General features: G+C 69.7%; 2 protein-coding genes across 2 annotated transcripts; one reads left to right on the top strand and one right to left on the bottom strand.

Moving 5' to 3' along the window:
* Positions 1–132: 132 nt before the first annotated feature.
* Positions 133–3,833, bottom strand: SLC15A3 (solute carrier family 15 member 3). The gene is made up of 9 exons (XM_075501588.1): positions 3,829–3,833; positions 2,453–3,182; positions 1,784–2,073; positions 1,547–1,706; positions 1,351–1,446; positions 1,052–1,220; positions 815–973; positions 545–703; positions 133–410 (listed from the first exon to the last, which is right to left on the bottom strand). The coding sequence occupies exons 1-9, from the start codon at positions 3,831–3,833 to the stop codon at positions 253–255; spliced, it is 1,926 nt and encodes a 641-aa protein (XP_075357703.1). The 3' UTR covers positions 133–252.
* An 11,017-nt stretch (positions 3,834–14,850) lies between these two features.
* Positions 14,851–21,531, top strand: CD5 (CD5 molecule). Its single transcript, XM_075501587.1, has 11 exons — positions 14,851–15,058; positions 15,342–15,566; positions 16,129–16,413; positions 16,590–16,883; positions 16,964–17,026; positions 17,282–17,590; positions 18,503–18,787; positions 19,072–19,203; positions 19,689–19,742; positions 20,108–20,230; positions 20,414–21,531. Exons 1-11 carry the CDS (start codon positions 14,851–14,853, stop codon positions 20,497–20,499), a joined length of 2,064 nt encoding a protein of 687 aa, XP_075357702.1. The 3' UTR covers positions 20,500–21,531.
* The last annotated feature ends 300 nt before the right edge of the window (positions 21,532–21,831 follow it).

Genomic DNA, 21,831 nt, shown 5'->3' with positions numbered 1-21,831 from the left:
CCCCCCGTCACCCTGCTCCCTGCAGGCTCCCCACGCTGGGCTGGCACCCACCCGACCTTCCCCCTCCCTCTGCCCCACACCGGGGCTCGAGCCATCCCCACAGCTCCCCCAAACCCCCCAGGGTCGCACAGAGACGGGGTGACCGCTCTCGCTGCCCGGGCTCCTGCTTCCCTGCCCTGCTGGCAGGGGGACCAGCATCCCTGTCCCCAGGGCAGGGGGGGGTGATGCCCCGTCCCTCCCCGTGCCACCACGTCAGTTCTCCTCCGGCCCCGTGCAGAGGCGGGGGGCACCCGGCCGTGGCGGCCGGCTCCGGTAGCTCCTGGAGATCCAGGCGAAGAGCAGGCAGGTGACCGACTGGATCCCCGCCAGCAGGAAGAAATAGTTATCCATGCGGCAGCTATTGATGCCCCCTGCCAGTGGGAGGGTGGTCAGAGCCGGGCGGGGGGGGCCCTCAGGCCACCCCAATGTCCCACACCCCGTCCCCGCTGGCCACAAAGGCACCCCAAGCAGGAGGTGACGCCCGTGTCCCCATGCCAGCGCTTACCGTAGTCCTCCGGGCAGCGCATCCACCCCTGGGTGGGCAACGAGAGGAGGGCCAGCAGCCCCGACCCCAGCAGCGAGCCCACCCCGGAGATGAAGAAGAAAAGACCCATGATGGCTCCTTTCATGGACTTGGGGGCCTCGGCGTAGGCGAACTCCAAGCCTGTGAGAAAGCGGCGAGAACGTGGGGAAAGGTTGGAACCCTTCGGGGTTCCTCCGACAAACCCACCCGCCGCCGCGGGGGGCTGCGGTGGATGCCCCGGGGGCTGCTCACCGGGGATGCTGGCAAAGAGCTCGCTGATGCCCATGAGCAGGTACTGGGGGACCTGCCACCAGATGGGCAGCGTGGCAGCCAGGTAGCGGTCCTCGCCGATGAGCTGCGGCACCGTCTGGTTGCGGCGCACGTACTGCAGCCGTTCCCGCTCCAGGATGCCTGCGGGATGCGGGCAGGGGGCTGAGCGTCTACCGAGCCCCTGCCCGCGGCAGCGTCCCACCCCAGCCCGGCTCCTACCCGCTGCGAGGACGGAGGCGAGGCCGAAGAACATGCCCAGGGCCATCCGCTTGAGCGCTGAGGGCAGCAGCCTCCGCCTGGCTAGGAAGGGGTCGATGACGCGGTCCTTCAGGGGCACCAAGACCAGCAAGACCACCACGTTGGCCAGGAGCAGCCAGGCGTCCGGGAGCTGCGGGGCAGAGGCAGGTCGAGCCCTGGTCCTCGCCCGCGGCGCGGAGCTCGGCGTCTCACGGGATGCCCCGGCTCCCACCCCGGCCCTCGCTCATCAGGTCCACGGAGCCGCTGGCCCCGTCCCTCACCGTGTAGCCCTGGAGGGTGCTGGCACGGACCTGGCCGCGCTGGAAGATGCTGGGGATGTGGAGGTGCAGACCTTGCAGGTAATACGTCGACTGCATCTGAAAGGCAGCAGGATGGCGGCTCCACGGGCTCAGCTCCCGGACGGACCTGCCACCACAGAAGGTCCCTGCCCGGAGCAGAGCCCCCCCCGCACCTCACCTGGAAGTAGACCATCCAGTAAGGGATGAAGGTGAGCATCACGGGCAGGATCCGGGCCAGCACCTGGAAGTTGGCAAGGTCCTCCTGGGGCGAAGGGGCTCCGGGCTGGGCTCCGCTGTGGGGGAGAGGGTCCCCAGCCTCCCACCGGCGAGCGCTCAGCCTGGGGAGAGGGACAGCATGGGAAAGGCCAGGGCTGGGAGGGCTCAGCCCCCCGCAGACCTCCCCCCCCCTTCTCACCTGTCCCCGGTGCCACCCAGCCAGCCGCAGCCGCAGCTCTGCAGGGCCAGCTTGATCATGGCAGAGACCTGGCTGCCCGTGGGGGGCTTGGTGATGAAGGTGGGGGTGGCCAGGAGGAAGATGAGGAGGGCCAAAGCCAGACAGGCGACGGGGATGAGGTAACCGGCCAGAAAGCTGATGTTCTGCTGGACAAAGGCCACCACCAGCAGGGAGAAGACGGCCCCGATGTTGATGCTCCAGTAGAACCAGTTGAAGAAGCGCCGTGTGGCATCACCGCCCCGGTCCCTCACCTGCCGGCGCGGAGGGACGGGCCCCGGGGTCGGCTCTCAGCCCCCGGCGGTGCAGAACCTCAGCCCCGAACGTAGGGGTTCTGCTTCGTCCCCTGTCCCCCCACCCTCCTGCATCCCCCCCCGCCCCGTCCCACCCCTCACCTCCTGGCTTCCCTCCCTCCTTCCCCCAGCAAGGACGCCCCAAGGGTCTCGAAGGGTTTGGAGGTGATCTATGGGGTGCAACCACATCTCCTCCACCCCACGGGAGGCTGTACCCCCACTTTGGCTCGGCAGAAAGGGAAGGGAGACCCGTAAGTCCATGGCAGCCCGGTGCGGGGCGAGCAGCTGGCCGGGAGGAGCCGGCTGGGAAGGGGCAGAAGGAGAAGGATGCCGCGCTCACCTGGTCAGCGCCGAAAGGGGTGAGGTTGGCTCTGACGGAGCTGACGCCCAGCGCCAGGAGCAGGAGGCCGCTGTAGACGGTGGGGGCACAGTACTGCTCAGGGGGCTGCCCCCGGCACGTCCCACCACGGTGCCAAGAGCAGTTTCGGACGGTACCGGCGGGCAGCTGCCCGCACACCGAGAGGCGCCCGTCCAGCGACGCGGTGACGGGCAGCAGGCACGCCGCCAGCAGGTACAGCAAGAAGCTGAGGGCCACCGTGCCGTGGCGGCCCAGGTAGACGTCGGCCAGCCAGCCGCCGACGGGCGAGAGGAGGTAGGAAGCCCCCAGGAAGAACAAGCGGGCGCGGGACGCCCGGGTGCCCCCCCAGCCGAAGGTGCCGCTGCCGAGGTAGAGAACCAGGTTGGCCGCGATGCCGAAGAAAGCCGCCCGCTCCAGCCCCTCCACCGCCAGCACGGCCGCGCACGCCGCCCCGCGCCACTTGAGGGGCGTCCCCCCCAACAAGGGGCTCCGCTCCCCGCCGTCCCCCGTCCCGGCCATGCCCTGCCCCGGAGCACCGCGGCTCTCGGCGTTGGCTCCGCTGCCCTTCGCCGCCCCGAGCGGGAAACGCAGCCGGGGGTCCCCGTCCTGTCGCGGCCCCTTCTCCGTCCCCCTCGGCCCCTCTCCGGGCCGCTCCCTTCGCCGGGTGGGCGTCCTCGGCTCCCGTCCCTCCCCGGCTCCCGGTTCCCCATTCCTGCTAAACAGACACATCATATGACGGCTCAGAAGCGAAAAATCCCCGTCAGCCAGCGCGGCTTCTCCTTCCTGGGGGCTTTCCCCCGTGTCCTCCCACCTCGGGAGGGGGTTTCTCGCCCCCCCCCCCCCCCCCCCCAGCACAGCTCTGCCAGCACCAGAACCCCTCGCTGAGGCCGGGGTATCCCCTGCCATGGGGGTATGGGAGCCCTGCCTGCGCCGGGGGACGTCGCGCACCCACCAGCACCCACCGGAGCCTCCCGGGGCCGGTGCAGAGCCAGGCTGAGCCCGGCTCAGGGCTGCCAGCTCCGGCCCGGCACGCGCCCCCCAAATCCCCGAGCCCCGCGCGCACGGGGGTTTATTTTGCAGTCTGATTTCCTAAGGAAATGGGGCTGGAGGGGGCGGGGGGGGGGGGCCGTGTGTACCTGTTTGCCTCTCGCACTCTGATATTTTCCGCCGGGCTCAGCAGCAAGACAGGCAGCGCGAAAGCTTTTAAGTTTCCGTAAGTTTTTAAAAAAAAAAAAAAAAAAGAATTAATAGCTGAGAAAGGCAGGAAGCTCAGGGGTGAGAGACAAGGGGCACGCACCCTCCCAGCCCTCCGCACCCCCAAACTCCTCCCTGGACCACACAAGTTCCCAGCCCCTTACGGCATCCTCCAGCTCCTCCGTGCCCTCGCGCGCTCTCCTGCCCAAACAAGCCCCTCCGGGCTCCCCGGGGCAGGGCAAGAGCCCAAAGCGGGGCTCCCCAGCCCGCAGCCATGGCTCCCGGCGGCCCCGCGGCCCCCGGCCGGCAGGCAGAGGGACAAGCTTTCGGGGACGGGGGGGTTTGATGGGTTCTGTGGTGACCAGCAGCTAGGCAAGAGAAGAGAGCCTTGAATCCGGGTTTTCGGCTCGGGGAGGGGAACCCAGCCCAGCCCAGCTTGTTCGGAACATCCACCTACCTGCCGCCATCCCCCCCGGCCGCCATCATCCCTCCCGGCCAGGGCTCGGCAGGCGGAGGGGCCGGCGAGCTGGGTGGCACGTCTTCTTGGTCACCAGGGGTTGTCCTCTGCGGCAGGTCCCTCGTGCCACGGGGTGAAGCAGGGTGCGAAGGACCCTCCAGCAGGCAGCGCCGAAAGGCGCCGGCCACGTCACGCCCGCCCGGGGCCTCGCAAGCATCCCCCTCGGTCCCAGAAAATGGGGGAGAGGGAGGGAGCCCCACGCTCTGCTCCGTCACCCCACGGAGGTCCCAGAGCTCGGGGGAGCCCCAGTGCCACCGTGGCACCGGCGACGCCGTCCCCAAGCCCGCGCCACGACGGCACCCCGAGAGCTGCAAATCGCGGCTCCCGCAAGATCCACGTCCCCCGGGGGCTGAGCGTGACCCGGGGTGGGACCGCCAGGTGCCCACGGCTCCCGTGACCCCGAGGGACGCCGCAGGCGCGCGGCGCGGTCCCCGAGCGGAGCCCACCTCCGCCCGACCCCCCGCTTCCCCCCCGCGAGCGCGCAGGCTAGAGCCACCCCATCGCGCTCCTCCGCCCCACGGCGCTGAGCTGGCTTCCTGCAGCCCTCGACCGCAAGCCGGGAGCAGAGAGCGGCAGGCAGCGCGTGAGGCCGCGTCCGAACCGCGTCCCCGAGCCGCTGAGAGAGGCGGCGGGAGGACGGGAGGACGACCCCCAGCTGCCCAACTGCCATGGGGCTGCCCCACGGCCACTGAGCAGGATGGAGGGGCTCTGCCTGCTCTTGGTGGCTTTCTCCGCCGCGGCACCCAGACAAGGTACGTCAACGTCCCCACCCTCTCCCTTCCCGTCCCTCTCTGTGTGCCGGGCCCCCGCGGTGATGGCTCTGCCGATTTCGGAGCCGGGTACCCGCCGCCTCCCCGGGCTGGGTCCTGCCGGGGCAGGGGGTGTCGGTGCACGCGCACGGACGTTACCGGCGGCGATTCGGCGCCGAGCGAGGACGCCCTGCGAAAATCGAGCTCTTCTCCTTCCCGAGGCGCTCGGGCACGGCCGGTCCGACCTCCGCCGCTCCTCGACGTGCCTTTTGCTGGGAGCGAGGGAAGGGCGTCCCTGCTTGGGGGCCGGTGACTCCGGGCACCCCAAAATGCCTCTCCGAGCCGTCCCACCCGCCCGCTCCCACCCCCGGCCCCGCGGGGACAGGGCGATGCTCCCCTGGTTTTGGCAGGCACAGGCCAAAAGCCACCCACGCTCGTGTCGCCAGCGTCACCCTGGGAGGGTTTCTGGGGACGACGCTACCTGCTTGCCCCGGCCTGGCAGGGTTTAGGGTGCTTTCACGCCTGAAATGGCTGCCAGAAGCAGCCTCGACGCCTCTGCTCAATTGGGGAACGGTCGCCATCGCCCTCGTTTCCGCTAACGGCTCCTTCCCGCGCCGCTGCCGACACGCCGCCGTCTGCCCGCGCCCTGCCCGCAGGCTCGAGGCACAGCGCTGCCCGACACCGGGACCCCGCGGAGCAGCTCTCCCCCACCACGTCCCCCTCTCCCGCGCTCCTCCCTTACCCTCATCCCTTACCTTTTCTTTTAATATTTTCAATCTTTTAATATTTTTAACGCTAAGGATGGATAACGTTTCCGATGGAGCCCAGCGGCTCCCCCAGGACGCCCACCCAACGCAGCCCCCCGGCCCCGCCGAATAACTATAGACGCCTCTCGCAGCGATCGCTGAGCGAAGGCGGGAGCGGGCTCCGTCAGCACGGCGGGCTGACGGAGCGGTTGCAAAAAGTGCCCTTTTTTGGTCAGAAGTCATTAGCGCAATAATCGCATTATCGCGCCCCGGTGCAGTCGGGATACAGAGGAAGCCACGGTTTCGGTGGCGATGACGGCGGACGCGCCTCGCCTCGCCCGCGGGGACGAATCCTTCGCCTCGGAGGAGACGAACGGCGAATTTTTCCAGCGATAACCGTGGGAGCCCGGCGAGCGGCTCGGCCGCGGCAGGCTGCTGACGTGTGTCGTGGCAAAGGGAGGGGACAGAGGGGACGGGGAGGACGGGATCGAGCCCCGTGCCTGAAATGCCGTGCCCTTGGGGTGCCCGGGGAGAGGGAACAACCTGAAATGAGACCACGGTGGCAGCAGCATCCGCTCACCTGCGGCACCGACGGCCACGCTGGGGGTGCAGGCAGGTGCAGGCAGGTACAGGCAGCAGGCACAGGCAGCAGGCACGGGCAGGCAGGCAGACCCTCTCTGTCGGCAGGGGCGGCAAGCCGGGAGGCGGCAGCGTCGGCGGCAGCCCGGGTGCGTGATGACGCTCCACGCTTCGGCTTTCCCACCGGTGAGTCGTGGTCCCAGTATCGCCATATTTAGGGCCAGGCTCTTCCTCCCCCGTGACCTGCGAGCAGAGCCCGTGCCAGGATTTGGCCCCGGGGCACCTTCAATCACGGGGGTTGACTTGTAGGGGTGCAAGAGAGCCGCGGCCAGGGCCCGAGGGGGCTCCACACGGTGCCACCCATTTTGTGGCAGCCTGGGGATGCCATTTTGGCCAGCCTTCTCCCAGAGCAGCATCACTTTTCGGGAGGCCGGGGCGCACGTGCCTGCGCCCTCCCCGGCTGCCCCCCGCCCTCCCCACGGCTGCCTGCCGGGGTGGCAGCAGGGCCACGTCCCTCCGGTTTGCCATCTGTGGGCCACCGAGCGCCCGGCAGCCGGCACGGCCGGCGGCAGCCGAACCGCCTGCTCCTCGCCGCGTCCCCGCGCCTTGCCAGGAGAGCCGGGGCTGAGCCAAAAAAGGGGGGATTGGCCCCCCGGTACACACTGACCTCGCTCCTGCTTTCGCCTTGGCAGCCGCCAGCTCTCAGCGGGGCTCTGGGCGCGCGTCTGTCCGGCGGCACATCCGTCCGTCCTGCAGCCGGCAGCCCCGTCCTCCCGCCGTGCCACCTCCCGCCGCGCTCAGAGGGGCCGTCCAGCCCCGGGCAGGGCGACGGGGGGTCCCGGCGGGCTCAGCCCCTCATAGCCTCTGCCCCTTCCTCCTCGCAGCCCCCGCAGAGCCGCCGGGACCTCCCAGCACGCCGGCGGGCAGCGCGGCTGGAAACACCTCGGCGGCACCGGGTGAGCACCCGCATTTCCTTGCGCCCGCATTTCGGTGGGGAGGAGGGAGCCTGGGGGCAGTGGCACCCCATCCCGCCACTGCCGCCGCCACACGGAGCTGGCAGCGGCACGGGGGGACGGTGCCAGGGCCGCCCCTACCCCCTTCCCCTCCCCTCCCAGGTCCCAGAGCGCTGCGGCTGGCCGGCGGCCGCAGCCGGTGCGAGGGCCGGGTGGAGATAGAGCAGGCCGATGCCTGGGGCACGGTGTGCGACGACGCCTGGGACCTGGCCGACGCCAACGTCGTGTGCCGGCAGCTGCGGTGCGGCTGGGCCGTGAGCGTCCACGGCAGCGCCGCTTTTGGCCGGGGCCGCGGACCCATCCTCCGGGACGAGGTGGGCTGCGAGGGGCACGAGGAGAACCTCTGGGACTGCCCGGCCGCGCCGGAGCACGACTGCAGCCACAAGGAAGATGCCGGCGTGGTATGCTCGGGTGAGTCGGGCGCGTGCCGGGCTCCGGCAGACATCGAGCAGGGTCCGGGCTGCGGCGGGCAGAGGAATCGGGCAGGGTGCGGGCAGCGCGTCCCCAGCTCCGCTCTCTGCCTGCAGAGCACCAGGAATGGCGGCTCTCCGGGGGCCAGGATGGCTGCGCCGGCCGGGTCGAGGTCTTTTTTCGCGGCACGTGGAGCACGGTGTGCGACAGCACGTGGTACGAGGTGGAGGCGAGCGTGCTGTGCCGCACGCTGGGCTGCGGGAAGCCCCTCCGGCAGCCCTCCTTCGGCCACACGCTGCCCGGCAGGATGCTCTACCAGTGCGACAACCAGGAGCCGTCGCTGGCCCATTGCCGGTGGACCTACAATAAATCGGCTCCCTGCCATCAGTCCCGGGCGGCCGGCGTGGTCTGCAACGGTACGGGACCCCCCCCCCCGCCTGGCCCCGCGGGTGTGGGGGGGCTGACCGGCTGCTTGCGGCCATGGGGGTCCCCTGCAGATGAGCTGCAACCCGGCTTCTTCTGCCCCCCCACCCCCCCACCCCGTCCCTGTCTCCCTCCTGCCAGGCTCCCAGGGCTTGCAGACGCCAACCCCGATGGCCACGGTGACACCGAGCAACGTCACGCTCCTGAGCGGTGAGTGTCCGGCAGAGCTGCAGCCACGACCTGGGCCTGGGAGGGCTGCGGGGAGCGCCCAACTCGCCCCCCTTACCTGGAGGGAGGACGTCCCCGGTGTCACGAGCTGTGTCCGTTCTCTGTTTCAGCTGAGGCGGGCTCCCCGGCTGTGGGGGTCCAGTCCCCCCTGCACATGCCCCTCTTCATCCTCTGCCTGGTGCTGGCAGCACTGCTCCTGCTCACCGTGCTGGCCTTCACCGCCGCCCTGCTGAGGGTGAGGAAGATGAGCGGTAAGGAGCACCCACGGGGGCACGGCAGGCTCTGGCCACGGAGGGGGTAACACTGCTAGCCCAGCCAGGGCCACCGACTTCCTAGGCTCAGCTCAGCCGCGGGAGCGGGGCCGACTGTGCCGCGGAGCAGCTGAGCGGGCGCACCCCCCCTTGTCCCCACAGCTCACGCCATGTCCCCCCTCGGGCTAGCCGGACCGGTCCTGGTGACCCACAGCGCCCAGAGCCCCAGCGTGCCCTCCGGGACCTCCAACGACTACCGGGAGATGCCCGCCAACCTTCCCAAAGGACCAGGTAGGTCTGGCAGGTCAGTGGCCCACCCCGGGGGCTGCGGGGCAGGAGGTCCCGGCTGGCGACGGCTGCCACGTCCCCGTCTCGTCCCCCAGACCCGCCGCTCGCGGCCCTCCCCGCTGCCAAGACCTCCGATTCCGACTCCGACTACGAACACTACGACTTCAGCAGCAGGCCGCCTGTGGCCCTCTCCACCTTCTACAGTGAGCAGCCCGCGGGACCCCGGGACCCCCCCCACCCTGCCCCGGGGTGCCCTAGGGCGTCCCTGCTGACGTCCCCTCCCTGCAGACTCGCTGCGCCGGCAGCCCGGGGAGCCGCTTCTCCCGCCGATACCCAGCCAGGATGGAACGGAGCCGTTACCCGCCGAGGGTACGACACAAGGGGTGCCCGTCCCTCTGTCCCGCGGCGCTGGCCGCCCGCCCGTCCTGCCTGCGGGCGGGCAAGGGGCCGCCCGGCAGCCTGGGGGCTGATGTGAACCCTGGGCCCTGCAGTGCCGGCCAGGCCGGACCCCCCGTCCCGTGGCAGGGCGAGCAGCTCCTCGACCTCCTCCTCCTCCTCCACCGAGCCCTACTGCAATGACAGCGCAGCCCCCCCGCACGCCTGGGTCTGCCCCCCGCCCCCCGCCCGCGGCACGCACCAGCGCGCAGCACCCGCCACCCACGGCTACTCCGACTACCCTGGCACGGGTGGGTACCGCTGGCGGGCTGCGCGGTCCCAGGGACCCGAGCGGGGATGGGGACAGCCCTGGGAGGGGAATGGGGGTGGGGGGACCCCAGGGATGGGAGCAGGAATGGGGACGGCCCTGGGGACAGGAGCGGGGATGGGGGGACCCCAAGGATGGGCACAGCCCTGGGGAAGGGAGCAGGGATGGGCACAGCCCTGGGGAGGGGAATGGGGGTCGGGGGACCCCAGGGATGGGAGCAGGGATGGGGACAGCCCTGGGGACAGGAGCGGGGATGGGGACAGCCCTGGGGACAGGAGCGGGGATGGAGAGACCCCCAAGGACAGAAGCAAGGGATGGAGAGAACCCGGGGGGGAAACAGGGATGGGGGGACCCCAGGGATGGGAGCAGGGATGGGGACAGCCCTGGGGAGGGGAATGGGGATGGGGGGACCCCAAGGGCAGGAGCAAGGGATGGGGACAGCCCTGGGGAGGGGAATGGGGGTGGGGGGACCCCAAGGATGGGAACAGCCCTGGGGAAGGGAGCAGGGATGGGCACAGCCCTGGGGAGGGGAGCAGGGATGGGGACAGCCCTGGGGAGGGGAGCAGGGATGGAAGGTGCCAATAAAAGACCCTGTTTCCCCCAGCCCCCCCAGCAACGGCCCACGTGCCCGCCCCAGAGCTCTCCCACCCCTGGGTACCTGTGTCTCCAGCAGACCCCGATCCCGCCGACAGCTCCAGCACCTCCTCGGGGGAGTGGTACGAGAACGTGCAGGGCACGGAGCCACCCGGGGACCCATCCCCGCGCCCCGGTGAGGACCCCGCACAGGAGCGGGGTGGTGCGGGGGGTGCAGGGCTCCTCTGCCCCTGCCAGCATCCTCCTCCCGCTCCCCGCCCCGCTCTGCCTGACGGGCTCTCCCTTGCAGGCTGGCCGGCTCCGTCGTGTCCCTCGGGGGGACGCACGCAGGACCCCGACTCCTCTGAGGACAGCGACTACGATGACATCCAGAGCTCTGCCTACTGAGGCTGCCCGACCGCCATCGGCAGAGGGGCGCGGCGGGGGGGACCCGGCACGGCGTGCGGCCGAGGACTCGCCGTCCCTGCCGACGTCTCCTCCGGACTTCTCCAGCCATCTCCTCCACGCCAAGGCACGGGCACCGGTCCCGGCAGCACCCAGGGCATGCTCGGCGCAGGCGAGCTGTGCCGGGCTGCACGCTGCGATTAAAAGCTTTTCCCAGCGGGTCGCTGTGTCCCTCGGCCATAGGGGTGGCCAGCCCCTGCGGGGTCACCAAGCGCTCCCAGTTGCCCACGAGGCATCAAAGGATAAGTGACCCAAAGACGTCCCTTCCTGCGGTCCCCTGCCAGGCCGGTCACAGCCACGGCGAGCAGCATCGCCCGCGCTGGCCGCAGGTCCCGGTTGCTGGCAGGGACCTGCGTGAGCTGGGCAGGGAAGGAGCAGCCGGACGTCCCGTCCCCAGCCCACGGCAGCAGGGAGAGGGGAGGCAGGGCCTGATCCAGCCCCATAGCGCTTGGGGGTGGCAATCAGTCCCCAGGGAGGCGGGTGGTGGGGACGTGGGGTGGCGGTGACCCACAGCCATCCCCGGCACTCCGTGGCAACGCAGCGACGGATACAGAGGTCCCCCCCGAGCTTCCCCACGTGCTGCTGGGCCACCATCCTCCCTATCCCGGGGCCACACTGGCCACCGTGCCGGTAAACCCTGGCCGGGGGGGCTCAGGGGATGCTGGCAGGGAAGGCACGGTGACATATGGAGGTGCCGGGGGGCCCCGGACCCTTCTCACCCCAGCCTGGGGCTGCGGGGCAGATACCCAGCCGGGAAGTGGGACGCAGCCAGCTTCCAGCCCAGGGTGGATTTGTCCCCCTCGCCCAGAGCTCAGGGAGCGGGGTACGGCCCCCGAGGGAGGGATAACCCCCTCCGGCATCTCTCGTGCCGGCGTGAAAGCTGGGGTATCCCACGGTCCGCCCGAGCCCCGGCAGGATGCCCGAGCGAAGCAGCGTCACCCCGTGCCAGGCGCGGCCTGGGGACAGGGGACGCGGGTGGGCTCGGGGGCTGCACCCAGCTGAGCCCGGCACAGCACCCAGCCGTCACCCCTGGGGCTGGGACCCCTCCCTCCCCCTGCCCCGGGGGGCTTCCCTGCGCCCCGCACGGCTCTTTCCGCCAGCGAGCCAAACCCCGCCGCGCATCTCGCACCCCGGCACCCGCCGGCGGGTTTCCATCTCCCCGGGTGGAGCCTCAGCGGGGGTTGGGGTTCAGACCTGCCCCCGTGGAAAATTTGCCCCCCGCCACATCCTTCAGCTGTTTACCGAGGCGAGAGGCTCCGGCGGCCCCGAACAAAGGGGCCACGCCGCAACAAAGGAGGAAGCACCAAAATAGCAACAAAGCCCCAGACAAAGGGGAGAGGAGCGAGGCGAGAGCAAGGAGACGGGTGCCGCGAGCAGAGCGGGGACAGGAGCGGGTGCCAGGGTGGGCACAGGGGCTGCCCCCAGCCACGCTCGCGGCTCCTCGTGCCGGGGCGGCGAGGCTGGGGAGGAGACGACGAAACCTTTGCAAGGGCGGCTGTCGGGACCGCTGGGGCTGCGGCACGGCCAGGCAGCGACCTGGGGGATGCCGATGATGCCCCGGGGGGTACCGACGCCCCGGGGGGAGACAACCCCGTTGCCGTCAAGGCACGGGGCAAAGGGTCCACGCGTCACGTCCAGCCACGAGACAGGTACATCCGTGCCAACCGTTTATTCGAGCTGCTGCTCCTGCAAGCAGTGACAGGCGCTGGGAAACGCCACTTCCACCGTCATTAGGATAACAGCGGCGTGCTGACAGCCGACAAGCCCGTTCCTGCTCGCACCAAAGGCAGCTCCTGCCTCTTAAAAGGCTTCTCACGGGCAGGCAGCATGTCAGCACGTCCCAGCACTCCCCCCCCGGCCCCTCCGGAAAGATATTCTAATCATCCTCTTCTGTCACAGCGCGCAGACGATGCCGAGCCGACTTGCATTGCCAGCAGCAAGCAGGGATGCTCTAACCGAGCCGCGGCGCAAACCCTGCCCGTGCCGTCTCAGAGCCTCCAGACCCAGCCGTGGCTCGGAGGGGAGGTCTGGACCCCGGGGCACCCCACGTCCGTGGGGGTCAGGCATCCTCGGGTAACGGGGGGAGGTAGACCTTTCCTAGAGGCAAAGCGTCCCGGGACACTGGGGGTGAATCACCAACCTCAGGTCGGTTGGGGGTGAGAGGGGCTCGGCTCCCCCCGCAGACCCTCAGGGCTGGCCCCGGTGCAGCCCCAGCTGAGTCCCATGGGAAGGGTTGGCCCAGGAGCAGGTCTGGGTCTTGCAGCCCTTTCCCAGCGCATTGCCAAAGCTGTGCCAGCCCGGAGCCCGCGGGTGGCTGGGGGACAGCACCAGGACCCCCAGCACCCCATGGAACACCCCGGCAGGGCTCGCTCCCATCGCGTCCTTGGTCTCGGGGGGCCAGCAGGACCCCCAGGATGACCGGGAAGGGGATGGGAACAAGCGGGGGCTGCAGGGAGCAAGCAGCGGCCCTGCCCCGCCTGGCCAAGGGGATGTAGAGGCTGCAAGAAGCCGAAGGAGCCGGGAGGGGATCGCCGAGCTGGGTTACCTCCAGGGATGCCGGGGCCTGGCCGGCGATGGCACGCTCGCGCTGCCGGCGTCGCCTGGCATCTCTGCCCGACCTCCCTGAGCATCTCCGCCTGGCCCTGCCCGCGCCTGGCAGCCCACGGCCGCCTGCCGCCCACCGCGCCCCGGCGAGCTTCCTCTTGAGTCACGGAAAATCTTCAACCCGGAGAGAGTTTTGGGGCAGGAAACTCCCAGGGGAGCCGAGCCCCTGCTCCGGGGTTGGGGACCAGAGCACCCCGTGGCCGCGGGCTGCAGCCCAGGGCGGTGGCAGCAGGAGGGGACGGGAGCTCTCCCCAGCGTCACCGAGCTGCCCGGGAAGCTCGGTCCCCCCAGCACCACTCCCCAGGCACCAGCCGGGCACTCTCCTTTCAGCAGAAACACCACCGGGTCAATGGAAAACAGCTGCCTTCGTTAGCACGCATGACCTGGATTTGGAGGAATTAATTAGGGCACAATCAATTAACGCCTCTCCCTTCCCCGGTCCATCACCGGCTGTGCCCCACGTGCCCTTGCAGGGATATACGGCGTCCCTGGGGTGCAAAAACTGGGAGAAGCAGGGACGTGCCTGGATGAAACCTCCCCGATCCCCATCCCGTGGGGCCATCACGGTGCTTCGGGTGCTGCCGTGGCCTGCGGGGCATGGCACGGCACGCTGCGGCGTGGCATGGCATGGCACGGGCACGGGCATGGCACGGTGCGGCGTGGCATGGCATGGCACGGCACGCTGCGGCATGGCATGGCACGGGCACGGGCATGGCACGGTGCGGCGTGGCATGGCGTGGGGTGCATCAGCTCCTTTGCAGGAGCCGGCGGCACGGGCAGCGCCCGGCACAACACGTTTCCTGCCCCGGCGCGGCAGTGCCGCTCACCTCGACCGGTGACCGCAGGCGGTGGTGAGGGTGGTGGTGGTGCAGCCGGGGCAGAGCCGGAGCAAGGTGGCGAGGAGGAGAAGGGAAGCGGCCGCCGGCACGGGGAGGCTATTTTTGGCAGGAACCGGTGTCACATGAGAGCGGCCGCAGGCTTCCCCGTGGCAGCGAGGGTGGGATCCGGCCCTCGTGGCAGCTTGGGCCGCTGGGTTTAGCGGCCATCGCTGGTTTTCACAGCTGCAATCCAGCGTGCCGGCTCCCGAAACAGCTCACCCGCACCGGGGAGCTGCCGCTGGGGCTGGGGTTTCCCCCGGGGAATGCTGCCAGCTCTGACCGCCCAGACCCCCCCCGCGCCCCCCGGCTTGTGCACCCTGGCTCTCCTTGGGGTGCCGGCTCCGGGCGCCCCGGGCTCTCCCTCGGCCGCTGGCAGCTTTGCGGGGACCCGAGGGAGAGCTGGGGTGCCCCTGACTCCCCAGCACTGGGTTTGCTCATCGTCCCTCCAGGCTCACACCCTCTGCGGAGATGGGGGGACCCCGGGACGGGGCTGCGGCGGGGGGCCCGAGCCCCCCGCGTTTCTCTCCTCTTTGCTCTTGCTCTCGTGCTCAGCAGGACCCAGGGAGGCAGCTGCCAGGCTGAGACTTCAAACGAGCGTAGATGTGACGCAGAAAACCACAGAGGGAGGAAAAACAGCCTGTTCCTGCCCGTCCCCCCTCGCCTGCCTTCCCCGGGCCGGGTAGCGGAGGCGACGGTGCCCTCGGCAGCCTCCCGCTCAGCTGCCAGCGCCGGGGCGGAGGAGACGGCCGGCCATGCTGATGGCAGCCCGGCTGCTCGCCCTGCGCCTGCTGCTCTTGCCGGGGATGTGGGGTGAGTACGTGGGGGGGCTCGGCGCGGCAGAGGGCTGGGGGGTGCCGGGGCCCCGGCCGCTTTACCAGAGCGCGCCCGCTGTGCCGGCAGCTCCGGTGCCGGGGGTGCCCGTGGGGACCCAGCCTCGCCGCGGCCCGGGACCCCTGAAATCTCATGGCGAAACCCGCCGGCTTTCCTGCTGCCGGGCAGCTGGGCGCGTTTCGTGGGGCTCAGCCCCATGGCTGGGGCTCACCCGTGCTCCCACCTCGGCTCGCTCACGGCACCGTGCCGGCGGTCCCACGTGCCCACCCCGAGCAAGCCCCAGGCACGGGGGCTCAGGCCAGGCAGGGGGGAGAGGGGCTGGTGAGCGGCACTGGGACCGCTGAGCCCCCAAAACGCGGGCGACGAGGAGAGCGTGGGCACGCCTCGCCCGGGGCCACGCGTGTCCGGTCCCCCCCAGCTCTGGGGGGTCCCCGGGACGCCGGTCACAGCCCAGGAGGGAGCCTACGGGTGCCGGGGGGCAGCCAGCCCTCCCTCCATCCTCGCTCCCCGCCAGCTCCTGCCCTCCCCAGCCGCCCATTGACCCGCGTGGCCCGGCGGGCAGCCGCAGGCACCGTGCCGCTCCGGCTCGCCGCGGTGATGGTGGCACCGTCCGCTGCTGCTCGGCTGTACCTTCCTATTGCTGGTGATGCCGGCTAGTTAGTGGTAATTAGCGGGTGCCCTCGTCTGTGTTTTTTCAGCCATAACGAGCCACCGGCAGACGGATGGGCAGGCAGCGCTACGGCCCGTTACATGAGGTCGTTCATTTTGTATTTTAATTAAAAGCGTGAGGAGGGAGAGCGAGAGCAAATTCACCGGGAAAGCCCGAAAACGCTCTTCTATTGCCAAGGAAAAAGCCAGCACGACCCAGCCTCCTCCTCCGGCCCCCGACACCGCAGGGGCACGCGGCCAGCCCGGGGCTCTGTCCCCACCGCTGAGCTTTGGGGACAGAGGTGTCCCCCCACCATTACAGCCCGGTGGGCGCGGAGTACGGCGTGGCCGGCAGCTCCCGGCCACCACCACCGGCTCCTTTCCACTGGCAGCATCTTTGCCCTGGCGAAAGGCCGACCCGAGCCCCCAAAATCAGCTTTCTCCCCCAAAATAACCGGCAGCAGGCCAAGAGCAGGGAGCCGCTGCCCCAGCCTGGGGGGTCCCGCCTGGCCCAGGCGAGGAGCAGGACTGATGCCCTGTCCCCCTCTCTCTCGCAGCCATCCCCGGCCCCGGAGGAGCCACCCCGAGCCCCAGAGGTGAGCACGCGTGGGGACCGCGCCGTGGGGACCGCGCCGTGGGGACCGCGCCGTGGGGACGGCGCCGTGACTTTGTTAGCGGCTCCTCGGCCGCGGCTTCGTTAGCGTGGCGGCTGCTGGAGCTGCCTCGGCCGGGAAGCCGGCTCCGCCGCACCGTGGGCTTCTTGCAGCCGGGTCCCCTGGCTCAGCCCCACGGCACCCCCGCCTCCCGAGCCCCCCACCTGCCCGTGCACCCCCCAACGCTCCGTTTCCTTCCTGCCCCGCTTTGCGAGAAGCCCCGGCTGCCGTCACGGGGCACGCCGGTGCAGAGCAGCCCGCCCGGCCGCAGCGATGAGCCGGCAAGGGCTTTTCCAGCCCCGGCTGGAAAACGCGCGGCGAAGGGAAGGAAAGCCAAGCCCCTAATGCCCGTGCTTTCCCCGCAGAGCCCAGCCTGCAGCTCACCGGCAGCGGCTGCCGCTGCGCCGGGATGCTGGAGGCGAAGTGGAAGGGCAGGTGGAGCCGCGTGTGCCGGGATAGCGTGAGCGAGGCCGGCGCGGACAACATCTGCCGGTGGCTGGGCTGCGGCCCCCCCATTGCCAAGCCCCTCGAGCCCGTCTTCACCGGCGGGAAAGAGCCGCACGCATGGCTGCTGCGGTGCCTGCGGCCAGCGGCCACCCCGTTGGGATGCCACTGGGTGCCAGGAAACTGCACGGAGCACGCCGTCCTTGCCTGCAGCGGTGAGCCCGGACCCCCGCCCCGGCCAGCCCCATTCCCGGGGACCAGCAGCCCCGACCTGGCCCCTCTCTTTTTGTTTCAGAGCCTGTGCAAACCACCCCTGAGCCCCCGCCGGCACCCCCGACCACCAGCCCGGAGCCCACCGGTAAGAGCCCCATCCCTGCCCAGCCCCGGGCACAGCGGAGGGGAGCGGAGCGGCAACGGCCAAACCGGGGGGCACGCGCAGCAAAGCGAACCGACCCTGCCTCGCGCCACCGCCCGCTCTCGTTAAGAGCGTTTGCGGCATCGACGGGGCAATTAAGCTTCAGACACGGCGGGCTCGGGGACTTTCTGCTCAGTCATGGCGAGAAACGTCGTCCCGGTTTGTAACGAGGTGCTTTTTCCCCCCGTCCTTCGCCAGGACCCCCCAGGCTGCGGCTGGTGGATGGGAACTTCAGCTGCTCAGGCTTCGTGGAGCTGCACAGGCAGGGGCTGTGGGGGGCCGTGGCAGGTAGCCAGGGCATCTGGCCGAAGCTGGCCACCCGCATCTGCCAGGATCTCAGCTGCGGCACCGCCATCGACAGCCGCAGCCATGCCAAGCCAGAGCGGGGAAGCCACTTGCCGGTGCGGTGGGAGGCGGTGGAGTCCTGCGAGAGCCGTCCGCTCCTCGACTGCTTCAACAGGACCAGCGCCCGGTGGGGGAAAGCACCCGCCTTCGTCCTCTGCTCCGGTGAGAGCTCGCCCCGGCACAGCCCCTCTCCTTCCCCTGGACCCCCCGCTCGCCCCGGCTGGCCTGCCTCCGACGCGCTCCGGGGCCGCGGGCTGTTTTCCCTGCTGCGGAGGCGGGAAAGCCTCGGGGGGAATCGCCGGGCCGGATGCCTGCCTCCAGGCTGGCGGGGCAGCCGAAGCCTCGAGCAGGGCAACAGCCCCATCCCCGTCTGCCCCGTGCACCCCGTCCACCCACTCCTGCTTTTCCTCTCCTGCGTGCGAAGGCAAAACAGGAAATCTCCCCGGCGCGCTCGGTTCCTGGCGGCAGCACCCCCAGCCCCGGGCTTCGAACGCAGCAGCGCTGCAAGTAGGAAAAGCCGGGGAGCGAGCGCGGCGCACGGCCAGCGCCATGTTAGCACCCCGAAACCCAGCACAGGCGTGCGGGGTATCCCGGCAGAGCCCAGCACCGTGCTCGTCCACGCCTCTCGGGTGCTTGCCGTTGAGCATCTCCCTGCCGTGAGCATCTCCCTGCCGAGCGGCTTGGTGCTGGCACCGCAGCACGGAGAGCCAAGCCGCGGGGCGAGGAGCGGGCTTGCTCTGGGTCCTGCCATCTGCCCGAGCTTAGAAGCCCCCCCTGAGGGATTTGGGGGTTTAAGGGGCTGCGCCGCGGCAGCTGGCAGAGCGGGCTTGCCCGCTGCGTTTCCCACGGAGACAGCTCAAAGCTTCTCAATGCGTGGCCCTGGTACGGCTTGCGTGCATCCCCCGGTCCCCGCGGCACAAGGGGACGGTGAGATGCCGTGACATCCCCGTGCTGAGCACTCCCCCGGCTCGGGCCCGGGGGAAGGAGGCCCGTGTCCCGGCAGGATGCCGAGCCCCATCAGCCGGCCGCGATGTCTCCCCGTGGGTCTGATCCCTCTCTGCCTCTCTCCCCCAGGTTCCCAGCCCCAGGCCCTGTGGAGGCTGGTGGCCGGCCCCACGCCTTGCGAAGGGGACGTCGAGGTCTTTCACCAGGGGCAGTGGCAGGTGCTGTGCGACAACCGGGCGCAGCGAGCCAAGCGGGGCAGGCAGCTCTGCCAGCAGCTGCGGTGTGGGAACCTCTCCTCCAGCACCGAGGTCCGGGACCCCCCCTCGACGGGTGTCACCTGCGAGGTCCCCACCCTGCACCTCTGCCCTGCCAGCCTCGGGACCCCCCGGACCTGCTCCCGGACCAGAGTCGTGTGTAAGCCGCCGTGCCGGGCTCGATTCCCGGGGAACCGCGGGGGACAGGCAGTGCTGCTTGCAGCACCCAGTGCCAGGCATCCCCGGACGATGCTGGGAGCTGGGATTTCCACGTGCGAACGCCCGGGGAACGGGCAGAGGGTGCGAGCTCGGGGCAGGGGATGGGGAGAGCCTTGCTGGGGCTCCCTGCAGCCCTCCCGGCAGGGCAGCGGGCGTTCGAGCTCCCGGCATCGGCCTCCGCCTGGGCACAAGGGTCTCATCCGCTGACGCCCGCCCTCTCCCCAGGCCAGGACTCGAAGCCGCATCCCGCCGGCGTGGCGGCAGGCACCGTCGTGAGCATCTGCCTGGCCCTGCTCCTTTTCGGCATCCTCTCGCTCATCTGCGGCCCTCCTGCTTACAGGAGGCTGATGAAGAGAAGTAGGTGACAAGAGAATCCTCTCCTCCTCCTCCTCATCTTCCTCCTCCCGCTCTGCCTCCCTCAGCCCTGCCATCGCCACGTGGCAACTCAGGGCTGGCAGCTCCGTGCATCCATCCCTGCCGCTTCCCCCCATCTCCTTGGGGGGGGGGGGGGGGGGGGGGGGCTCAGCCCCACAGATCCCCCCCTGCCCCATTGTCCCCAAGCCTGTCCCCAGGCCCACGGCGTGGGCACAGAGAAGGGGGTGGCCGGGGGAGCGGGGTGCGCTTTGCAGGCTGCGGTGGGGATTAAGCGCCGAGAGGACACAAAAGAGCAGGCGGGGGGTCTCCCGGGGCGGCAGGGGGATTACCGGGCGGGGGGGATTATTCGGGACAGCATATGGGGCTGGCGGAGGGGAGGCAGCCAGAGGAAGCAAAGCTCGGGGCAGAGGCATCAGGCGGGTCCTCGGAGAGATCCCCCCCCCTCACCGCCCACCTCTGCCTTCCAGTCTCCAAAAAGAAGCAGCGCCAGTGGATCGGCCCCACGGGACTCAACCAGACGGGTGAGGAGCAGCACGGCCGGTGCCCCCGCCGTGGGGCCGGGGCTGGCTTTGGGGCTGGCTCGGGGGCCGCTCGCCCCCGGACCGCAGCAAGGCACCGGCGGGCGGAGGTGCGAGCGGGCTCGCACCCAGCCCGGGCTCTCGCTTCCTGCCGCCGCGTTGACTCATCGGCACGATATTAACTCAGCCGGGAGAGCCGAGCCCCACCAGCCCCGGCTCGTGGGGCGGGAGCGGGTCCCGCTTTTACTCAGCCCCCTTCCCCTCCTGGGCGGTGGGGCGGGTGCGTTGCCCCAAACCTGTTGCTGCAGCCCCAAATCCTGCCCCCCCCCCCCCCCCAATCCTGATTCCTCTCCCACCACCTCTTCCAGTCTCCTTCCATCGCAACAGCACCGTCACCCTGAGGCCGCGGGCGGAGGGGCAGCGGGCGCAGGGTGGGGACAACGACTACGCGCAGCCCCCCCAGAAGAGCTCCTACCTCTCGGCTTACCCAGGTAAGCGCGGGAGGACACCGGGAACGGCTCCTCCGCCCTCCCTTCCCGCACGCGCGGCCGGGGGTGAACCGCCCGGGGCGAGAGCATCACGGCAAGATTTTTGCCGACGCCGGGCGAGGGGCCGCGCCGGGGCTGGGGTGCACCCCCAGCCGCCGTAACGAGCTGCGTCCGTTCCCCCCGCAGCCCTGGAAGGCGCGTGCAGAGCTTCCAACCCTCCGGACAACTCCTCCGACAGCGACTACGACCTGCACTCTGCCCGCAGAGTGTGACCCCCTCCCTGGGCTGCCCTGGTCCCCAAGCCAAGCCGAGCCGTCCCCCCCGCCCGCCACCCAGCGCTGTCCCCAAGGTGGTCACGCACGTGACAGCAAAGCTGTGCAACTGCTGAATTAGCGGCTTTTCTTGCATTTTTGGCAAGCGACCTCATTTCCTTCGTCAGCCACCTTCCCGCCCTGCAGGCAGAGCTGGGATGCAGCACAAGAAAGGTAAAATTTTGAGCCACCCCCTCTTGCCAAGGCCGTCCCCGCCCATGGCAGGCGGTTGAACCAGATGATCTTCAAAGGTCCTTTCCAACCCAAACCCTTCCGTGACTCCATGCAACGATGAACCGAACGAAGCTGACGGAAGAGGTGACAAATACCTGCCCGCGCCCCCCGTCGTCCCCCCCCCCCCCAAGCACAATGGGAGACCTCCGGGGCCGGGTCCCCTCGCCCCTGCCGGAGTGGGAGCCAAAGCCGCCCGTGCTCCTCCCTAGCTGCTCGCGCCGGGCACCAGGCACGCATCGCTCGGCTCTGACCCAGCCTAGCTCGGCTTTGGCTGCGCCCCGGCACCCGAGCGCCTTTCCGAGAAATCTTCCTCTTGCTTTTGAGCCTCCCTCGTGGGAGAGTGCGAGGTGGGGTTGGTTTTTTGGGGTTTTCTTAAGCTATTTGTATGAGTCTAAGAAGCAGCTGGGTTGCAGCAGGCTTCATACCTGCACTGAGAGCGGAGCAGCCGCGCTCACAGCCACGCGGAGGGGTTTGCCGGTTTCTCCGTCTCTCAAAACCGGGATAACCACACTCCTCCTCCCACCCAGGCCGGGCTGAAAGCGAAATCGGCTGCTGTCTGCCAGGCGCTCCGCTAGCAGGGCACCGAGCTTTGTGAGAAAGACTGCGAGACCCGCGTCTGCCGGGTTCCCGGGGGAAGCTGCGAAGACAGGCACTCGGCTGCGTTTGCACGAGACGGCGCAGGATTTGGGCAGATGCATAAAGCAAAGCACGGCTGCGAGGGGGAGGGTAGAAATACAAGTCTGAGATATTTAATAAGCAATAACCTTTGTAATAAAACCGGTTTTTTCTAGTAATTACATCTTGTCCTCTTCCTTCCGACGCTACCAGTGCCCTTCCTTAGACCATCGACCTCCCAGCCGGGGAGGGAAAACGCAGGACAGCGTCAGCACAGGGGACGAGTGAGAAACGGTGCCAGAGGAGGGGAGAGAAGGGCTGATGCAGAAGAGCCCCAGGCAAACGGGCCCCTTAGGAAAGATGAAAACAAGCAAGCAGGAGAGAGGAGTTTGAAGAAGATGGTCCTGCGAGAGGCTGAAAGGTTTTATTGACGAAACCAAGAGG

The sequence above is a fragment of the Mycteria americana genome, chromosome 5, assembly GCF_035582795.1.
Source record: "Mycteria americana isolate JAX WOST 10 ecotype Jacksonville Zoo and Gardens chromosome 5, USCA_MyAme_1.0, whole genome shotgun sequence".
Classification (NCBI taxonomy): domain Eukaryota; kingdom Metazoa; phylum Chordata; class Aves; order Ciconiiformes; family Ciconiidae; genus Mycteria; species Mycteria americana.
The sequence above is the reverse complement of the archived record's forward strand: the minus strand, read 5'-3'. Positions and strand labels throughout refer to the sequence as shown.

Excerpts from the sequence above, each read along its gene's own strand:
- SLC15A3 (XM_075501588.1), bottom strand. Across the intron at positions 2,074-2,452 it reads CCCCTTTCGGCGCTGACCAG|GTGAGGGACCGGGGCGGTGA; the intron begins GTGAGCGCGGCA and ends CCGCGCCGGCAG. Across the intron at positions 974-1,051 it reads CGCCTCCGTCCTCGCAGCGG|GCATCCTGGAGCGGGAACGG; the intron begins GTAGGAGCCGGG and ends CGCATCCCGCAG.
- CD5 (XM_075501587.1), top strand. The coding sequence starts at position 14,851 with ATGGCAGCCCGGCTGCTCGCCCTGCGCCTGCTGCTCTTGCCGGGGATG. Across the intron at positions 15,059-15,341 it reads GGGACCCCTGAAATCTCATG|CTCTGGGGGGTCCCCGGGAC; the intron begins GCGAAACCCGCC and ends GGTCCCCCCCAG. Across the intron at positions 19,743-20,107 it reads CACGGGACTCAACCAGACGG|TCTCCTTCCATCGCAACAGC; the intron begins GTGAGGAGCAGC and ends CACCTCTTCCAG.